This window comes from Rhinolophus sinicus, chromosome 14 (genome assembly GCF_057876585.1).
Source record: "Rhinolophus sinicus isolate RSI-liver-muscle chromosome 14, RSI-T2T, whole genome shotgun sequence".
Classification (NCBI taxonomy): domain Eukaryota; kingdom Metazoa; phylum Chordata; class Mammalia; order Chiroptera; family Rhinolophidae; genus Rhinolophus; species Rhinolophus sinicus.
This window is the reverse complement of record NC_142514.1, coordinates 140,522,766-140,539,880: the sequence shown is the minus strand read 5'-3', so window position 1 is coordinate 140,539,880 and position 17,115 is coordinate 140,522,766. Positions and strand designations below refer to the sequence as shown.

Genomic DNA, 17,115 nt, shown 5'->3' with positions numbered 1-17,115 from the left:
CTAGGTCACAAGGATTCTGTCTTCCGCACCTGACACTCATAGGCCCAGATGGCTGGGTGTATCCCAGGAGCCTCTCTTCCCTGACCTTCGGTTTCCTCGGATGCAAACTGGGTATGGAGAAGTAGAGGAGAGAACCCCAAAGGCTCTAAGGGCTCCCCTCCCCAGTTGGAGAGGGGAGGGCCTGCATGGGTCTGGCAGTTGGAGCCAGTCGACCTTCCGGACTCCTCTGAGTTTCCATCTACCAAAGCCACACTCTTGCTTCCCTAGGAGAGGAATCAGACTGAAACAGCAGGCTTGGGAACAGGATGCAGGGCAGGAGGTCCCCATAGGTGCAGGAGAGGATGGCTATAGGCCATCCTCTCACCTGCTCGGGGTCCTGGATTCCCCTCTGTGACCTGAAGACTGGAGTAGGGCATGTCTGAGAACCCACACCCCCTCCCAATCTGTCTTTCTGCATTCTGGTTGTCAGGGCTGTGGACAAGTGTGTAGAAGAGGAATGGGAGACCGCTGTGAACTGCTGAGTTTTCCCAGGAGCTCTGAGGAGAGATCCCTTCTAGAGTAGAATCTCATATTTCGTATGACTGGGGCTGATGCCAGGGGCTGGCTTGGAGAGCTTTGTGTCCCCCACCTTCACTCGCTCCATGACTGACAGCCCTTCCTTTTCTGTGATGCAGACAACTGATGTTTTCTCAAACTGATGTCATGAGCTATCATCCGTCCCCTCCTCTACTCCCTCCAGATCCCCCAGTCCCACCTAAACAGATGTTCTGGAGGTGCCGCTGCCCACCCTGAGCGCCACACCACCTTCCCATCAGGGTCCAGGCCCTTTCCCAGAAGCCACAGAGGCAGCTCCCCTCCCTTAGCCTTGCACCAGCCTGGGGGCGGAAGGCGTCAAACAGAAGTCACCTGGAAATGGCCTGTTTTTCCCTTCAAGGCCTGTTATGTCAAGGTCCCTTCTGAGATTTCCTGGTGCTGGAGCTCAGGGGTCATGTGCTCCCACAGTCTCATCTTGCCAGCCTCACCTAGAAAGAGAGGATGCTCAATGCTCTTCTCTCAGCTGGGCCCAAAGCCTCCCTGCTCTGCCCTGCCCTGGGCTCAACTAGAGGGATGTGAGAAATGGAATAAGGAGGGAGGAAGTGGAGGCGACGAGTGAGGACTCTTCCAGAAGCTTGACTGTGAAGGGAGGACGAAGCAAGACTGGAGAAGCACATTGGGCCAGGGAAGAGGCTTGACTAGGGTGGGAGCAAGGAGGATGGACAGCATTGTGGGTTGAGAGGAAGGAGCCCGCAGAACAGGGTCAGCACAGGGGGAGGCGGCCGGGGGCCCAGGAGGGCAGCGGAAGAGTGAAGAGAGAGGGAAGCAGACACTGATTTAGTTAGGAGGCCAGGAAGTGAAAGGAGGCCCCTCTGCAAAGGCTCTCTTTACTCTGCAGGAGGAGTTCAGGGCTATTGGGGTTGGGGGTGTAGGGCTGACAAGAAAGATGGAGCGAAGGCTTGGCAGAGAGGGGAGGGAGGCTGGTCCAACACAGGCAAAAGGTTGGGGACCCGGCCAAATGGGATGATGACCTCGTCTGTGCAGCCTCAGGGTCTTCAGCTGAGTCACATCCTCCGGACACAGTCACGTCCACAGTGCAGGACAGAGCAGTCTGGTGGTGCCAGGAGGGAGGAATGGCCGTGTTCACAGGAATCCTGGATCCTGGCTGGAGGTCCAGGCTGGCCAGGGAAGGAAGAGAAGCCAGGAAGATGCTGGCCCAGGGATTGGATGGCGCCGAATCAGACGCCCCGGTGCAGAAGAAGGGATGGTGTGTAGGCTGGAGGCTCTGAGAGAACAGGCTGGAGCAGGGCCAGTGTGGGTTTGGAGGAAGACAGATCTGGGAGGGAGGTGAGCGTGTCTGGGAAAACCTCAGATGGGGCCAGAGGGAGAGGCAAGAGCCCAGGCCCAGCAGGCCGTGTCCTGTTCGCCTTCCTTAGCTGTTCGCAGCTGGAATCTTGCACACAGAGACAGACAGAGGCAGCCTCTCGGTGGCTTTGGGGTCTCTGTCAGCGCCTAATCAACAATAAACACACACTGTAAGTACAAACTGTAGCTTGTGATACAAACGTAGCCTCAAGCCAAGTCCCCTTTGCCCTCAGTCAGATCGCTGTTCCTAAGTCCTCTATGTGTAGACATTCTTGAGCCACCCCTAGAATTTCATTCATTCATTCACCCAACAAATATTTATTGAGTATCTACTATGTGCCAGGCACTGTCCTAGGCACTGGAGATGCAGTAATGAATAAAACACGAAACCCCGTCCTGGTGGGAGGAGATGGATAATAAGCAAATAAATAAATAAAACAACCTGTTAAAAGATGATAAATGCTAAGGAGAAAAGTATAACAGAGGAGGGGAGTAGGAAGCACATGCGTGCGGAGTGGGAGGTTGAGATTTTAGCTAGAGTTGTTGGGGAGGGCCTCATGGAGAAGGTGCCATTGGAATGAGTGCCTGAAGGAGGGGAGGTCTGGCCTGTGTTCTTCCTTCTCTCCACATGCGGCAGCTGACTCTTCTTCCTCGGGAACCACCTGGCACCACTGGCCTCTCACACTTCATTCTGAGCCAGGCAGTTACCCCGACTTTGATCTCCTCCTCCCCAGCCACCCCTCAGATGCCTGCAAAGCACTGCTCCTCCCACATTAGATGGGCCACAAATGGAGCCCTGGTCTCACATGGCTGACATTTGAGGGTGAGGACTTGGGGTTTGGTGGAAGGCAGTCCAGCTGATTGGAAGACAACCGACTGACTGGTGGCCTTGGCAAGGTACTAAGCTTTGGGGCACCTCAGTTTCTTCCTCCCAAAATGGTAAGAAGAGACCATGCCTCTCCCCACCTCAGCTCCCCCGTACACACACACAGGACCCAGGCAGGGAATGAGAAGGGACAGAGGTAAAGGGTTTTGTCCTCAGGCTTAGAAATGGTCACGGCCCCCTGACCTCATGCCTGGTTTATGGGCTCCACCACTGGGTCCCCTGGGCCTGGACATAAGCAATAGAATTGTCCAGTGGGAATGAAGAACAACTGATGAGTAGTCTTGGGACAGTCTCTGGGGTTTGGGGGCAGCCAGGCTCCATGGCCTAGAAGCAGGCCAGACTGTGGATAGGAAGCAGTGCCTAGGGGCATATCTCAGGTTGGTGTTACGAAGCACATCTCAAGATGGAATGCAGTGGCCTGGGAGAGGAGTGAGCTCCCTGTCACAGGAAGTATGCAAGCAGCAGCCAGACAAGCCCTGTCAAAGAGGCTTATGGGAGCTTTCTTCTCTGAGGGGTTGGGAAGAGCTCTGGGCCAGATGCTCTTCAGGCCTCTCTGACCCTGAGTGTCCAGAACTCAGAGCCCTGTCATTTACCCTGGGGCTCTGGAATCCAGTTGGGTATCTTGTCTCTGCCAGGTGGGCTTGGGTGCGGGGGCTGGTCAGAGCAGGGCCTCGGCACAGGGCTGCCTTTCATGGGAAATGAGGGTTTCTCTGAGGCTTCCTCCACACCCAAACTTTACCTGGGAGAGCTGTGGACAAGCTTCCTGCCTTTCGGGCTTCCGTGTCTGTGTGAAATACTCAAGTAGTGTCGGTGGTCTGCCTGCCAGAGGATGAGGGACTGGGGGAGCCAGGCAGGCTCAGAGGTGCTGCTCTTACAGCCATTACCTTCATTCCCCCTGACAGGTCTGCTCTGTCATCAGCCAAGACAAAGATTTTCTTTTTTTCAATTTAATTTTATTAAATTTATTGGGGTGACAATTGTTAGTAAAATTACATAGATTTCAGGTGTACAATTCTGTATTACATCATCTATAAATCCCATTGTGTGTTCATCACCCAGAGTCAGTTCTCCTTCCATCACCATATATTTGATCCCAAGATTTTCTTAAATTGTATTGAGTCAGGCAGCACCAAGGACAGAGCCCTGTGACTCACCTTTACATACTGGGTTCACTCATTCAACATTTCCCAGTGCCTCCTGGGAGCTGGAACCTGTGCTGGTCTCTGGGGCTCCAAAGACAAAGCAAACCTTGTCCCCAGTTCCTAACAAAGTTAAAGAAGGGAGGAAGTCTGGCTGACATTGACTCTTGGACTGGTCTTCTTTTCAGCCCTATCTCTCGACCCCCGTTTCTTTGTTTGTCTCAGGCCAGTGTTCCTGAGCGTGATGGCTGGTGGATGTACTGGGCACTTTGAGTAAGTTCCTAATCTCTCGGCCTCACTTTTCCTGGAAAAAAAATATCACCACTCTTCCTGAGCACAGATTTTATCATTATTCAGCTCTGCATCCTTGTCCTGTCTCACCACTGACTCACTGTGTCACCTTGAGCAAATCACCAGCCTTCTCTAAGCCTGTTTCCTTATCTCTAAGTCGGGATAATACAACCCACCGCACAGGGCTGTTATAATAGCAAGTGAGATCCTGCAGCGAAAGCACTTAGTTCAGTGGCTGGTACCTGCTGAGTAGCCAAACAACTGTAGCAATTAAGTAGCTCAGAAAAATAAGGCTCAGGGAGGTGAAGTGACCTCCCCGGGGTCACACAAGTAGAAGACGAATCTAGGACAGGAACGTGGATTTCCAGCTTTCCGGTTTCCTGCCCAGGAGCTACTGAGATGACACAGTGGGTACTCTGGCTGCTCATTGGAAATGAATTGGGAGCTTCCCTGGCTGCCTCCAGGGGGATCACGCTTGACCTGACAGTACCTCAGTCCCCACCTGCCCCACTGCTTGTGGCCTCTAGGTATGTGAGGGTTCCAGAGCCAAAGCTGTGAAGATGGGCTGTGGAAAGAGGAGAAGGAGGCATGGGGTGCAGGTCTGTAGGCAGGACTTCCGATTTCAAGTGGCAGGATCCTAGATCAGATGGACTGAGGCAAAAGGGAATTTATCAGCTCATGCCCCCAAAAAGTCCAGTGGAATGTGAAGCTTGAGCACAGCTGGAACCAGGCACTCAATGGTGCTCTCAGGAACCTATGTGTTCCCATCTGTCAACTCTGCCATCCCTTGGCTTTCCTTTGGACTCTCTCCTCCCTGGTGGTGGTATCTGCAGTGCCTAGGACACATAGTTCACCTGGCTCTAGCGGCTCCAGGCTATTTCCTACCAGCTTTGCAAACCTGATGGAAAAAAATTCTCTCCTTCCCAGTGTTGCAGTAAAAGCTCCAGAATTGACTCCAAGGTAGTCAGTGAAGGTAACCCATCTACCCCTGAGCCCGTGATGGGGCCTAAGGAGCCCAACAACTCTCATTGGCAGGTTGCAGGTCCCCCCCCGCCCCCCCCTGCAAATCCTCAAGACTTCAGGAAAGGAAGGAGGGCATTCCCCAAAGGAAAAACAGGAGGTAGAGCCATCATCATGAGAAGGGATCTGGAAATTGGGCGGGAAGAAACTATAGAGGAGCAGAACAATGACGGCCTGCGGGGCAGGCCTGGTGACCGGAGCTGGGCCATCTCTTCCCAGTGGACTGGAGCCTGGTATTCTGAGAGGATTGGGGTGTCCTGAAGACACCAAAGGAGATTGTCAGCCAACTGCACTCCTTGCAGCTAAATGGCCAGTTCTTTCTTGAATAGAGATCGAAGTGGCACATCTTCGCAGGGAGACTTCTTTAAATGGGACACCCCGGGGGTCTGGGCCAGCAACAGAGACCCTCCCACACCAACTCCAGGGAAGGAGGATTTATTGGAAGGTCTTGGGATCTCCCAGAGCCCTGGGAAAGATGTGAGGTGCTGCGACCCCATGGGCTTGGACTTGGAAAGCTCCCTCTGCTGTGGCTGCTGCCTTCTGGGCTCTGTGCGTGCTCTCTCAGTTCCTCAACCCCAAAGCCACCTATGACTTCTCAGCCTTACACCCACAAGAGTGACCATGGTCTCTGACCACTTTCTTTGTCTCATTCCCAAGAGAGAAACTTGGTAATTTTACCAAGCATCGACTTCCTCCTATGTAAAGTGGAGATGGTATCTGTGAAGAGTAAATGAGATACAGCGTGTGAAGCATTTTTGCATAGTACTTCGTGCATAATCAATGCCCAATAAAAGCATCTGCCCAGATGGTGGTGGGGCTGATGTGAGCTCACTGACATAGTAGAGGCTCAAGAAATGCAAGATCCCTCTTTGCACAGCCTGTAGATCCTGGAGAGAAACCGCAGAAAGCAGCCTCAACCGCCAAATTCCCAAAAACTAAAGCTTCCCCTTCCTTGCACTTAAAATGATTGTTTCAGTTCTAGCTTTAATTCCTGTTGAGCAGGAGGTAAGAAGGGGAAGTGGGAAAGAGAAGAGAAATCAGGTTTCCTGCCCTCCCTGTGTGCTCTTCCTGCCAGGTTTGCCTTCCTTTATGGCCAGCCTGATACCACAGGTGAGACCAAAACTCCTCCAGCAGGGGTCGACTTTGCCCCCTGCCTGCTGTCCCCGGGGTGTCAGAGAAACATTGGCATCAGGATCCTGGCCTCTGCCTGGCCTGAGGTGGGCTCCAGGGGGCTCCTTGCCTTAGGCTGGACACTGCCCGGGTTGGTGACTGGAGCACAGAGGACATAATGACACTGTCAGTAGGCACCATTACTAGTCCTGTTTATCAGGTGGAGGAGACTCAGGCTCGGAGAGGGTAGGTGGCTCGTGCCAGATCACACAGAAAGTTGGTGATGGATCCCAGCCTGTCTGACTCCTCAAGGGAAGGAAGCTAGGTCCTGACCCCTATTATCCTGCGCCCTTGTTGCTAAGCTCATAGGGCAGAGGCTAGGCAAGGGGGATTCCAGACCTTGTTTCCCAGCAGGCAGGCAGGCTAAGGTTGAGAAGCCTCTTCCCACATCCAGCCTGGTCTGGGTTGGTTCCTGGCTGGCTGGCAGGCTGTGACTCAGGCTTCCAGCTACTGCCTCTGGCCATCAGGCCTCCTCATCCCTTCCAGAAAAGAGGGCCTTGGGGTGGGGCCAGGGGCGTGGGAAGGCTGCCAGGTCATCTAAAGGGTATCCTGAGTCCGTAGGATCCAAGCAGCCCAAGGAGCTTCAACCCTTTTCAGTTCTTCCTTGCGCCTCAACTGAATTGCTTCTGCTACGGGCATCAACCGACCCCATGTGTTGCCTGAATTGTAGAAAGGTGGCCTCTTCTATGGGGTGAGGGAATGCAGTGTTTCTGCCAATTGTGTACCTGGAAAGGAAACCGGTGGTGGGTACCTGGTGTCAGGGTGACACTCCCAGGGCCTCCAGCTCAGACAGGGCTCAGCACTGGCCCTGTCATCCTGCCAGTGTCCCCAGTGGTCCCTGTGAGCCACACTGACCAGGTAAGGATCTGAAAACAGGGCTTGAGCTTATCTGGAAATGATAAGTGGGAGAAAGGCTGGAGACTGGCTTGGGAGGAAAGGAGGCTGGGAACTCCGTCCTGAGGTTGTTCAGGGCCAGCCCCAGAGGGGCGGCCCCTGCGGTGTGCAGACCTGCAACCCAGCCCAGCGCTGCTTTTCTGAAGGTGAGACTGGCCGTCCTGGGCAGACTGTTGGCGCCATCTGATGGCCATAGGCCCTCAGTGCAGGGAAGACACTCCTGGGAATCCCCTAGACTTTGGGGGAACTTGGAAAAAGGGAGCCATAGAGTCAGAAATATCCTGTTGAAATGCCACCTGGCTGGGACATCTTGCACTGGCCCTTCCTCAGTCTTAGTTTCTTCATCTGCAAAATGGAGAGAAGAACCCCGCCACCCCCAACCCAGAGCTGCAGATAAAGCATCTGGCACAGGGTCGGCAGTTAAGAAATGACACCTGGTGCTGCGGGCCCAGAAAGTAGTGGAGGCTGTGGTGGGCTGAGGGAGCCCAATGTGGCCTGGAATTGGTTCATTCAGTTAACAAATGTTTATTGAGTATCTACTGTGTGCCAGGGCACCTCAGTACATGGTGTCATTTAATTCTTACACCAGCCTATGGGGTAGGTACCAACGATCATCTCATTTCTTTCTTTTTTCCCCCTTCTCCCCCCCACCCCCCGCTCCAGTTCAAGCTCTTGTTTCTCAGTCTAGTTGTGTAGGACACAGCTCCCTGGCCCATGCTGGTTATTATGAGACATACGCTCCCCCAACTGAGGCAGTCGGTCGCCAGCTCACAGCAGCTCTCGTCGGCTGCTGTCCACTCACACTGGCCACTGGCCACTCATGCCAGCACACGGTAGCTCACAACAGCACAGCAGCCCACAGCAGTTCACACCGAGCTCTCGGCAGCCCAGCTCCAGGGAGAGCTGTTGTTCACAATCTTAGCTGTAGAGGGCACAGCTCACTGGCCCATGTGGGAATCGAACCGGCGACCCAGGCTTTAGGAACACAACACTCCAACCACCTGAGCCACCAGGCCAGCCCCCGAACATTCTTATTTCACAGATGAGAAAACTACAGGAAGAATAAGTAGGGATTATTCAGAGAAGGTGGGGAAAGCATCCCAGGCAAAGGAAACAGCTTGAACATAGGTGTTGAGGTTGGAAAGCCAGGTGGGGAAGGCTGAGGCTGAGTTCAGGGGCAGGGCAGTAGCACCTGGGCTCTTCTTGGAGGTTTTATAATGGGCCAGCCTCCTCAAGCCTTGTATCTGGCCCCCTCTTTGTACAACTCATCCCATGCTCGGCTACAATATGTATTCTTCATTTCTCACACAGGGTGGGCCCATTCCCCACCTCTTTGCCTCTTGCCTGGGACGTTGTCTTCACTCTTCAGAGTCCAAGTCCCCTTGGCCCTTTAAGGCCCAGCAACAGGAGCCCTTTCAGGTCACTCCCTCCCAGGTGTACCTATGACCCCTAACACCTGAGCTCTCCCTCCTGGGCCCCACCCAGGCAGCAGGAACTGAGACCCAATCCCTGTCCTGAGGCTGACACCCCCAGAAAGCCCTCAGAGCTGCTCCCATTCTTGGGACACATAGTGACCCACCCTAGTGGGGTTGACAACAGGAGATTGTCCTGGGAACCCACCAGAGGATTGGCTGCTGGACTGAAGGCCAGGCCTCCTTGCCTTCAGGGTCCCAGCACAGCTCAAATCAGACCAGGAAGTCCATGCTCTTAACCAGTACAAGTGGCCTCCTAGCACAGACCTGAATATACAATAGGTGCCAAATCCATGCACAATTGAACAAGTGTTTACCAGCAGTTTAAGCCTGAATTTTCTCAGTTTGGGTTTTGGCCCCAACTTGGTTCCTCAATGTCCTTGCCTGTAAAATGGGTTTGGAGATGAGGTCAGTGCTTACACCTTACAGAGTATAAAGAGTACTCCCCGCTTCTAGCAGTTCATCCTCACAATCTGCTCGTGGCCTGTATGACCACATTCTGCCAGGGAGGCTCCGAGAGAGGAAGGTGCTTATCCAGAGTCACACAGTGAGTAGGGGCCAAGGTAGAACAAGAACCTGGGCCTCAAACTCCCAAGGCAGTGTTCTTTTCCTGCACCCCCCCTTTTGCCCCAGTTACCTCAGCTGCCCCAAATCAAAGCCCCCCTCCTCTAGGTCACGCCCCCAAATGCTGCCCCCACCACCAGAGCCGGCCTCTTTGGGACATCTCCTGCTCAGGTCGTCCTAACAGCTCTGAGTTCTGGTTTGGTGGTGAGGAGCAATTGGAGGAGGACTCGACACAGACGAGAGAACTGCACTCAGGGAAGTTCTCAGGGTATCACCTCCATCTCCACAACCCACACCCATGACTCCCTGTGAGCTCTCAACCTGCCATGGGGAAGGGGGCAGTGACTGGTAAATGGGGGAATGTGGGAGGATCTGATGCATATAGTAGGTGCTCAACAAATGCTTGTGGAGAAAAGGAAGAGAAGAAAGAAGGGAGGGAGAAGGTGGGTGAATACTTATTCAGTACCCTGTTTCCCCGAAAATAAGACCTAGCCGGACAATCAGCTCTAATGCGTCTTTTGGAGCAAAAATTAATATAAGAAGACCCAGTCTTATATTATATAAGATCCGGTCTTACAGTAAAATAAGACCGGGTCTTACATTAATTTTTGCTCCAAAAGACGCATTAGAGCTGATTATCCGGCTAGGTCTTATTTTCGGGGAAACACGGGAAGTGCATAAATGGATTGCCACATAGAAGGATGGGCATGTCAGTAAATCGGGAAAGGAGGGGTGGCTGGAGGAGTGGGTGACTGGGAAGACGGCTCTGGGTGTTATAGCTAAAGCAGGAGCCAGAAGCTCTTTAATCACCAACCATCCCGTTTGACCAATGAAAAGACAAAGGGGACTGAGAAAGAAAGCTGCTGGGTCTGTGGGACTGGCCTTTGACCAGCAGCCTCTGGTCCCCCCCACCTCCCCTCTCTCTACCCCCTCAACACCCTCTTTGCTCCGCTGGGATGGGGGAGGGTTCTGGGAAGGAGACTATTTCTCCACCCCCTTGCTCCTCTAGGCCCAGTTTCCGCCATGCCTTGGTGTTAGGGGTGTTAGGGAGGGGGTGTCCCCCGCAGGGGCTATTTCAGTCAGAGACAGTCCTTCCTGGAAACAGAGGAAGCTGCCCGCCCTGTCGGAGGTGTTGTAGCCTGGGCTGAGCGCAGGAGGGTGGGGAGCCTCGTCTCTGCTTTCCCTTTGCCCCAACGCACTTGGGGCCACCAAGGCGCTTCAGGGACCTGAGGCTGCATGTAAGTGTTAGTGCATCTCGGGGTCATGGGCCAGTGAGGGGGGCCAGACTGGGGCTGGACACGGGCTATGACTGGGCAGGCAGGCTGGGTTTAGCATGTACCTAAAGGCGGTCCACAGTGTTGGGGAGCCCAGAGGAAGGTGCTCTACCCAGCTGGGGAATTAGCAAAAGAAGAAGCAAGATTGTTGGATCTGGAGCTTGACGGACACTGGGGTTTTGTTGAACAGAGATACGTTGAGTGGCACTTTGTGCGAAGCAAACAGTAAAGATGGGGAGGCCGGAGAGGAAATCTGGATCTCTGGCTGTGAATGGCCACATAGCAGTCTCAGAGTCTTGAGAACAGTGTGACAAGAGAGGAAGGGGCAGAGTAGAGGGACCTGGGTACTTCAGATAAGGCTAGAGGGCTCTCTTGACTATCAGGGCAAGGGTTTGAGCTTTTCCCTGAAGGACAGAGGAATGCAGGGAAGGAGGTGGAGACACCTGTTAGAAAGCCCCCACCACGGGAAGAGTAGCTGGAGTCCAGGAAGAGGCTGGGGGTCTGAGCTGGTCCAGGGCTCAGGGCCCAAGGGTGGATGACAGATGTGAGATCTGGAGGGAGCCAATGTCAGTTGCTGCCCAGAGGCGGGGGCCAAGCAAGCCCCCTTTCAGAACCAGCTCCTGCCAGGAACTGGGAGAGCAGCTCACCCCTCCTAGGTCCTCAGAAGACAGAGTGGATGAGGGAGCCACGGTGACAGCCAGGCCTGTCTTTCCTGGAGCAGACCTGAAGATTTGGATCTGCTCATACAGCCCTGCTTCCTTCCAAGAGTACCCATCTGACCAGGGAGTGGGAGGCAGAAAATGCCTAGAGTCTCCATTCGCCTAGGGCAGAGGGCTGTCTCTGGGGTGGTGTCTGAGGGTGACAGGCCTCTCAAGGAGGGTTCAGGGACACAGCACAGTTCCTTCCACCAGCTTCCTACTCCTCACCATGACCGTCTGCCCCAGCATACTGCTTTCCTCTCAGGCCCTGCCTACTCCACCTTCCTCCTCCCCGGGGGACACCCCAGGGATCTTCACACCCCTCTCCACCCAAGGAAACCCTCCTCAACCATTAGGGCCTTGCTCCATCCTTCATCCTCCTCTGAAAAGTCTCTTCCATCCTATGGCTTGCACTGGTCTCCCTCTTCAGACTAGCACACGTATACGAGTGTGTACAGGTATAGGTATGTGCGTCTATGTATGTCTGTATCTGTATCTATCTACCTACATCTGTATACTGTGCCCTCATGCAGCCAGCAGGCAATAAATACTCATTAAATGCCCGGCATGTGAAAATCAGAGAATGAATTCATGAATGAAAAAATGGCCTAAACAAATGAATGAAGAGAGGAATGAATGAACTTTCTCTTGCCTGTACTAATCTCGGCTTCCTGGCTACAATGGTGCCTAACTTGTCAGCTGAGCACCCAGCACTCCTAACTCGTGGGCTGAAGCCCCACAAAGAAGCTTTGGTAACTAAAGGTGATATGGCATGTGGGAAACAGACTAGAGAATCATCGTTTTGCAGTTGCCCAGAATCAAAATCAAATTTTAAGATGGGAGAAATTAGTGTGAGGAGTTCTGTTTTGCTCTAATATAACTTTTACAAATCTCATCACTTTACTAACCGGTATGTTCACATTAAGAAGAGCTAACACTTGCCCTGCACCAGACACTGATCCTCACAGCAGCTCTATGACGTAGGTGCTATATCACCTCATTTTATACCCCAAAATAAGACCTAGCCAGACCATCAGCTCTCATGCGTCTTTTGGAGCAAAAAGTAATATAAGACACAGTCTCATATTATATTATGTTAGATAAGACCGGGTCTTATATTAATTTTTGTTCCAAAAGACGCATTAGAGATGATGATCCCGCTAGGTCTTATTTTCAGGGAAACATGACAGATGGGAAAACAGAGGCATTGGAGGTTCTGTGATGAGCCAGAGGCCACACAGCTCACATGTGGCAGAGCTGGGATTTGAACCTGGATATCTGGACCAGAGCCCGTGTACTTGGCCTCAACCCTCTATCACCTTCTGAGAGCATTTTCAGGACTTTATCTTTTTTCTGGGCCTCAGTTTCTCCCATCTATAAAATAGGGAGAGGAGAGATTTGACTCACTATCTCAAGGGCTTTCCCTTACAGGTCCACTGGATTTAAGTGGTGAATGCTCTCTGGACCCCAGTAAATGTGGAAATGTTAGCTGGGAGGTGAGTGTCAAGAAGTCAGACTTATCCCACCAGGGGACCCCTTAAGGCATTTATGCTGCTGGCTCCCCTAAAATTCAGCCTGAAGGGACGAGTGGAGGGACAAGGTATAGGACACAATGGCATGGCATGACATTTATTAAGCACCTGCTGCGTGTCAGGCCTACGATACATTTCACTGATAAGGACACAGCCTCAGAAAAGGCAAGTGATATGCCCCGAGTTGAACAGCATGGAAGAAAAGAAGCCAAGATTTGAACCAGGCATGCCTGGTTCTCTGAAGCTGGGCTCATAACCTCTACATTCCATGTCCATGGGCTACACTAGGTTCCCTCTCAGTCAGGCAGTTGGGCTTGCACTGTGACTCTGCCTCTAACTCACTGAATGAGATTGAGCAGTCATTGCCCCTCACTGGGGCTGGATTTTCCTCCCAATAGCGCGAGCTGTTGACCTCCTTCCGCCATTTGCCTTCAAGGAAGCTGTTTTCACTCTAACCACCAGGGAGCGCTGTGGCTTCAGGGCTCTGACAGACCAGCGTTTGTAGCCCAACAGGAAGGAGGCTTAGGACTGCCGAATCACCTCCTTCCCTCATTTTATGGATAAGAAAACTGCAGCCAAAAGAAGGACCATGGCTTTAGAAGGTGGAGTCCAGGCCAAGGAGGTGGGCGCTGTCCTTGGTCAGCTCACAGTGTGTGGACATTTTGTTCAAGTTGGTTAATTAAGAGTTACTGGGCCCTCTTGACCCTGAACCCCAGGCTGGACTCTCAGATACAGAGGGACACCAGACCTGGCACTTCTCAGGAGGTTCCCGGTCTGTAGGGGAGAGGCAGACAGGCAGGCCCACTGTGACCACAGTCTCCAAGCTCCAGGGAACACAGGGGAAGCCCTGCATAGCATGATTTAGTGCCTCTAACCTCATGACATCCTGAGAGGTAGGTGCTTCATTCCCCCATTTTTCAGATGGGAAGACTGAGATTCAGAAAAACTATATCACGCCCAAGATCACATAGCTAATAAGTAGCAGAGTTGGGATTCAAACCAAAGTTCCTCAATCTCCATTTACAGAAGAGACATTTGACTAAGGTTTTGAAGGATGTGAAGAAGTCCACCAAGAAGGCTGGTGGAAAATGACTATTATAGAAAGTGAATTGGATTTCTCCCAAGCTTGGCTTTTATTGTAGTCCAGGTTGCCTTGATGTGAGGACTATGTGGGGCCCCCATGGGGTGGTGAGTATCAGAGATGGTTCAGGTGGGGAGGTCTAGAGCGATGGGGGCTGACTGGGTGGTCAGTGAATGTGGTCACTCACAGGTTGTGTGTTGCTTCCCCAACCTCTCCAGATGTAGGAAGCCCGGTCAGGCAGCCATGGAGTGGCACAATGGCTCAAGCCAAACTCTGGACTCACCGCCTACAACCTGTGTCTACCGAGAGAACTTCAAGCAACTGCTGCTGCCACCTGTGTACTCGGTGGTGCTGGTGGCCGGCCTGCCACTGAATGCCTGCGTCATTGCCCAGATTTGCACATCCCGCCGGGCTCTGACCCGCACGGCTGTATACACCCTGAACCTGGCCCTAGCTGACCTGCTGTATGCCTGCTCCCTGCCCCTGCTCATCTATAACTATGCCCAAGGTGACCACTGGCCCTTCGGCGACCTCACCTGCCGCCTGGTCCGCTTCCTCTTCTACGCTAACCTACACGGCAGCATCCTCTTCCTCACCTGCATCAGTTTCCAGCGCTACTTGGGTATCTGCCACCCTCTGGCTGCCTGGCACAAGCGTGGGGGCCGCCGGGCTGCCTGGCTAGTGTGTGGGGCTGTGTGGCTGGTCGTGACGACACAATGCCTGCCCACAGCCTTCTTTGCCTCCACAGGCATCCAGCGTAACCGCACTGTCTGCTACGACCTGAGCCCACCAGCCCTGGCCACTCGCTACTTGCCCTATGGCATGGCCCTCACAGTCATCGGTTTCCTGCTGCCCTTTGCTGCCCTGCTGGCCTGCTACTGGTGCCTGGCCCGCCGTCTATGCCGCCAGGACGGCCCAGTGGGGCCTGTGGCCCAGGAGCGGCATGGTAAGGCAGCCCGTATGGCTGTGGTGGTGGCAGCCGCCTTTGCCATCAGCTTCCTACCTTTCCATGTCACCAAGACAGCTTACCTGGCAGTGCGCTCTACTCCCGGTGCCCCCTGCCCCGTGTTGGAGGCCTTTGCAGCCGCCTACAAAGGCACACGGCCCTTCGCTAGTGCCAACAGTGTGCTAGACCCCATCCTCTTCTATTTCACCCAGAAGAAGTTCCGCCGGCGGCCACATGAGCTGCTACAGAAACTCACAGCCAAGTGGCAACGGCAGGGTCGTGAGACCACTGGGGCAGGACACCTGTGCCTGGACAACCATACTGTTTGCCGTTGTGGCTGAGGCACCAGAAGACTCACCAACCCTAAACCATGCAGAGAATTAAGAGTTTAGCTCAGCTGTGCATGTAGTGAGGTCTCCCACAGACCCCAAAATCTCACCAACAACTATTTATTGATCCCTTTCACTGGGCCAGGTTCTGTGGACACAGAGACAGACAAGCCTGGGCCTGGCCCTCCAGAAGTTCCCAGTCAACCATGGAGAGTTGGAGAAGCCATGTTAAGCTGCTCACAAAAATATAGTGTGACGTATACTATAATTGAGTATGCTACATGCTTTGGAGTCACCAATAAGGGAGTGAAGGAAGATTGGAGCGGGAAGTGAGAGCTTCTGGGAAGAGGCATTTGAGCTGGGTTTTGAGGGGTGAATATGAACTCTCTGAGTGTGCCGGTCCATTCATTCAGCAAACTTTTACTGACACCTTGTGTTCAGGCCTGGGTGAGTTCTGGGGCCCCTATAGTACCAGCCCCAGCCCTGCCCGACACCGGCTCCCAACTACTGGAGGTACTAATACAGTGATGGCAAAGCTGTAACAGAGGGAAGCATGTCTAGGGGAAAAGGTGCCCAGAGGATGCCCATGACCCAATCCAAGGAGTCAGGAAAGAGCTCTCTGGGGGTTGAAAGGGGGGGGGGGGGGCATCTGAACCAAATGTTGAAGGCCAAGTGAGAGCTCTGCAAAAAGAAGGGGAAACATGTTAGTGCAGCCTGAGTCAGCCCTGTGCTAGGCTCTGCCCTGGGGCAGATGGGCAGAGAGTATGTGGCCTCCTGTGTGTGAAAGCTGAGAAAACAAGAGCTGTCCCATGGCCACTCTCCAGAAAACGGCAGGAGTAGGCCAGATGCTCCAGGCTGTGGGGGCTCAGTGGAGGGAGGAAGCAGGGAGCACTTCTTAGAAGAGGTGGGGAGGAATCCAAAAGGCAGAGAGGAGGAGGCAGCTCCTGGTAGAAGGCACTGTGTGTACAAAACCCAGAGGCAGAGGTGCACTGATCCTGGCTGTAAAGCAACAGTGAGTTTCAACTAAGCCTGGGTGGTTGGGTGTGTGAGGAGGTGGGTGGCAAGAGCTGGGTGGGCCCAGATCATTCAATGCCAGGAAGAGCCCCAGACCCCACTTATTCTCCACCCACCTCTTCAGATGTGCCTCTTTCAGGCTTGGGGTATCCTCAGTCCCTGGTTCACCTCCACCTAGCCCCCCAGGTGAGGGGAAATAGCCCTTCAACATCGCTTCATTCGAAAAGGAGAAGTCAGCAGCTTGAGGCGACTCCGGGTCACCAGGAGGCTGCTACGTGGAGGTCCCACGGTCAGGAGTCTGCTGGCCAGTCTCAAGACAGACTGCTCCCCCTGCTTCCTCTCTTGCCCTTCAGCAACATCGTTCTGGCCTGTGGGTACGTGGGAGGCTGCCTGGAGGCCATCTCACATGGAGGCATCTCAAATACAGACCTGAGCCTTAAAAAGCCTTGGAAAGGCATCTTCCCTGAAGGTCACAAGGAGACAGCAAAGGGCAATCATACCAGGCAAGGCCCTCCCCAGTTCCCCTGCACAACTGTCCTTTCAGCCCCACCTCTGCAGGTCCTCATCCTCTCTGCTCTTTGTCCTGCCCCCTCCTTCCCCCCTCCCTCCGTCCCCCCTCACTTCTCCTCCAGGCCCTAGTCCCTCCTCCTAGATCTGTTTTCCTCCTGTGGAACAATCTGGCCTGTCCTTGGCTGCTGGTATATCACACAGACCCCATATGTGACAGAACCAGCATGGTAAATAATATTTTTAGAAGGTAGATGGGGGAGAGGAAAAGGCAGAGCGACAGGGCAGGGAGGGGAAGGGCTGTATAACACTTTCCTTTTAGCCCTGCCTAATCTCCAAGGCTGCGGGGCAATGAGGGGATTCAGAGAAGGCTCTGGAGAAGCTAAACTCCATAGTAAT

General features: G+C 53.5%; 1 protein-coding gene across 6 annotated transcripts in view; it reads left to right on the top strand.

The window, feature by feature from the left end:
* Nucleotides 1-16,104, top strand: part of P2RY6 (pyrimidinergic receptor P2Y6) — a 34,006-nt gene extending 17,902 nt beyond the window's left edge. For 2 of the 6 annotated variants that reach the window (XM_019744357.3, XM_019744356.3), the window contains exons 2-3: nt 12,739-12,803; nt 14,139-16,100. In XM_019744357.3, coding sequence (XP_019599916.1) covers nt 12,790-12,803; nt 14,139-15,207 — 1,083 coding nt within the window. In that variant the 5' untranslated portion in view covers nt 12,739-12,789 and the 3' untranslated portion in view covers nt 15,208-16,100. Of the gene's footprint in view, nt 1-12,738; nt 12,804-13,301; nt 13,462-14,138 lie in introns of all 6 variants that reach the window. The other 4 variants (XM_074335802.2, XM_019744360.3, XM_088791580.1 and 1 more) reach the window with 3 other exon arrangements.
* The last annotated feature ends 1,011 nt before the right edge of the window (nt 16,105-17,115 follow it).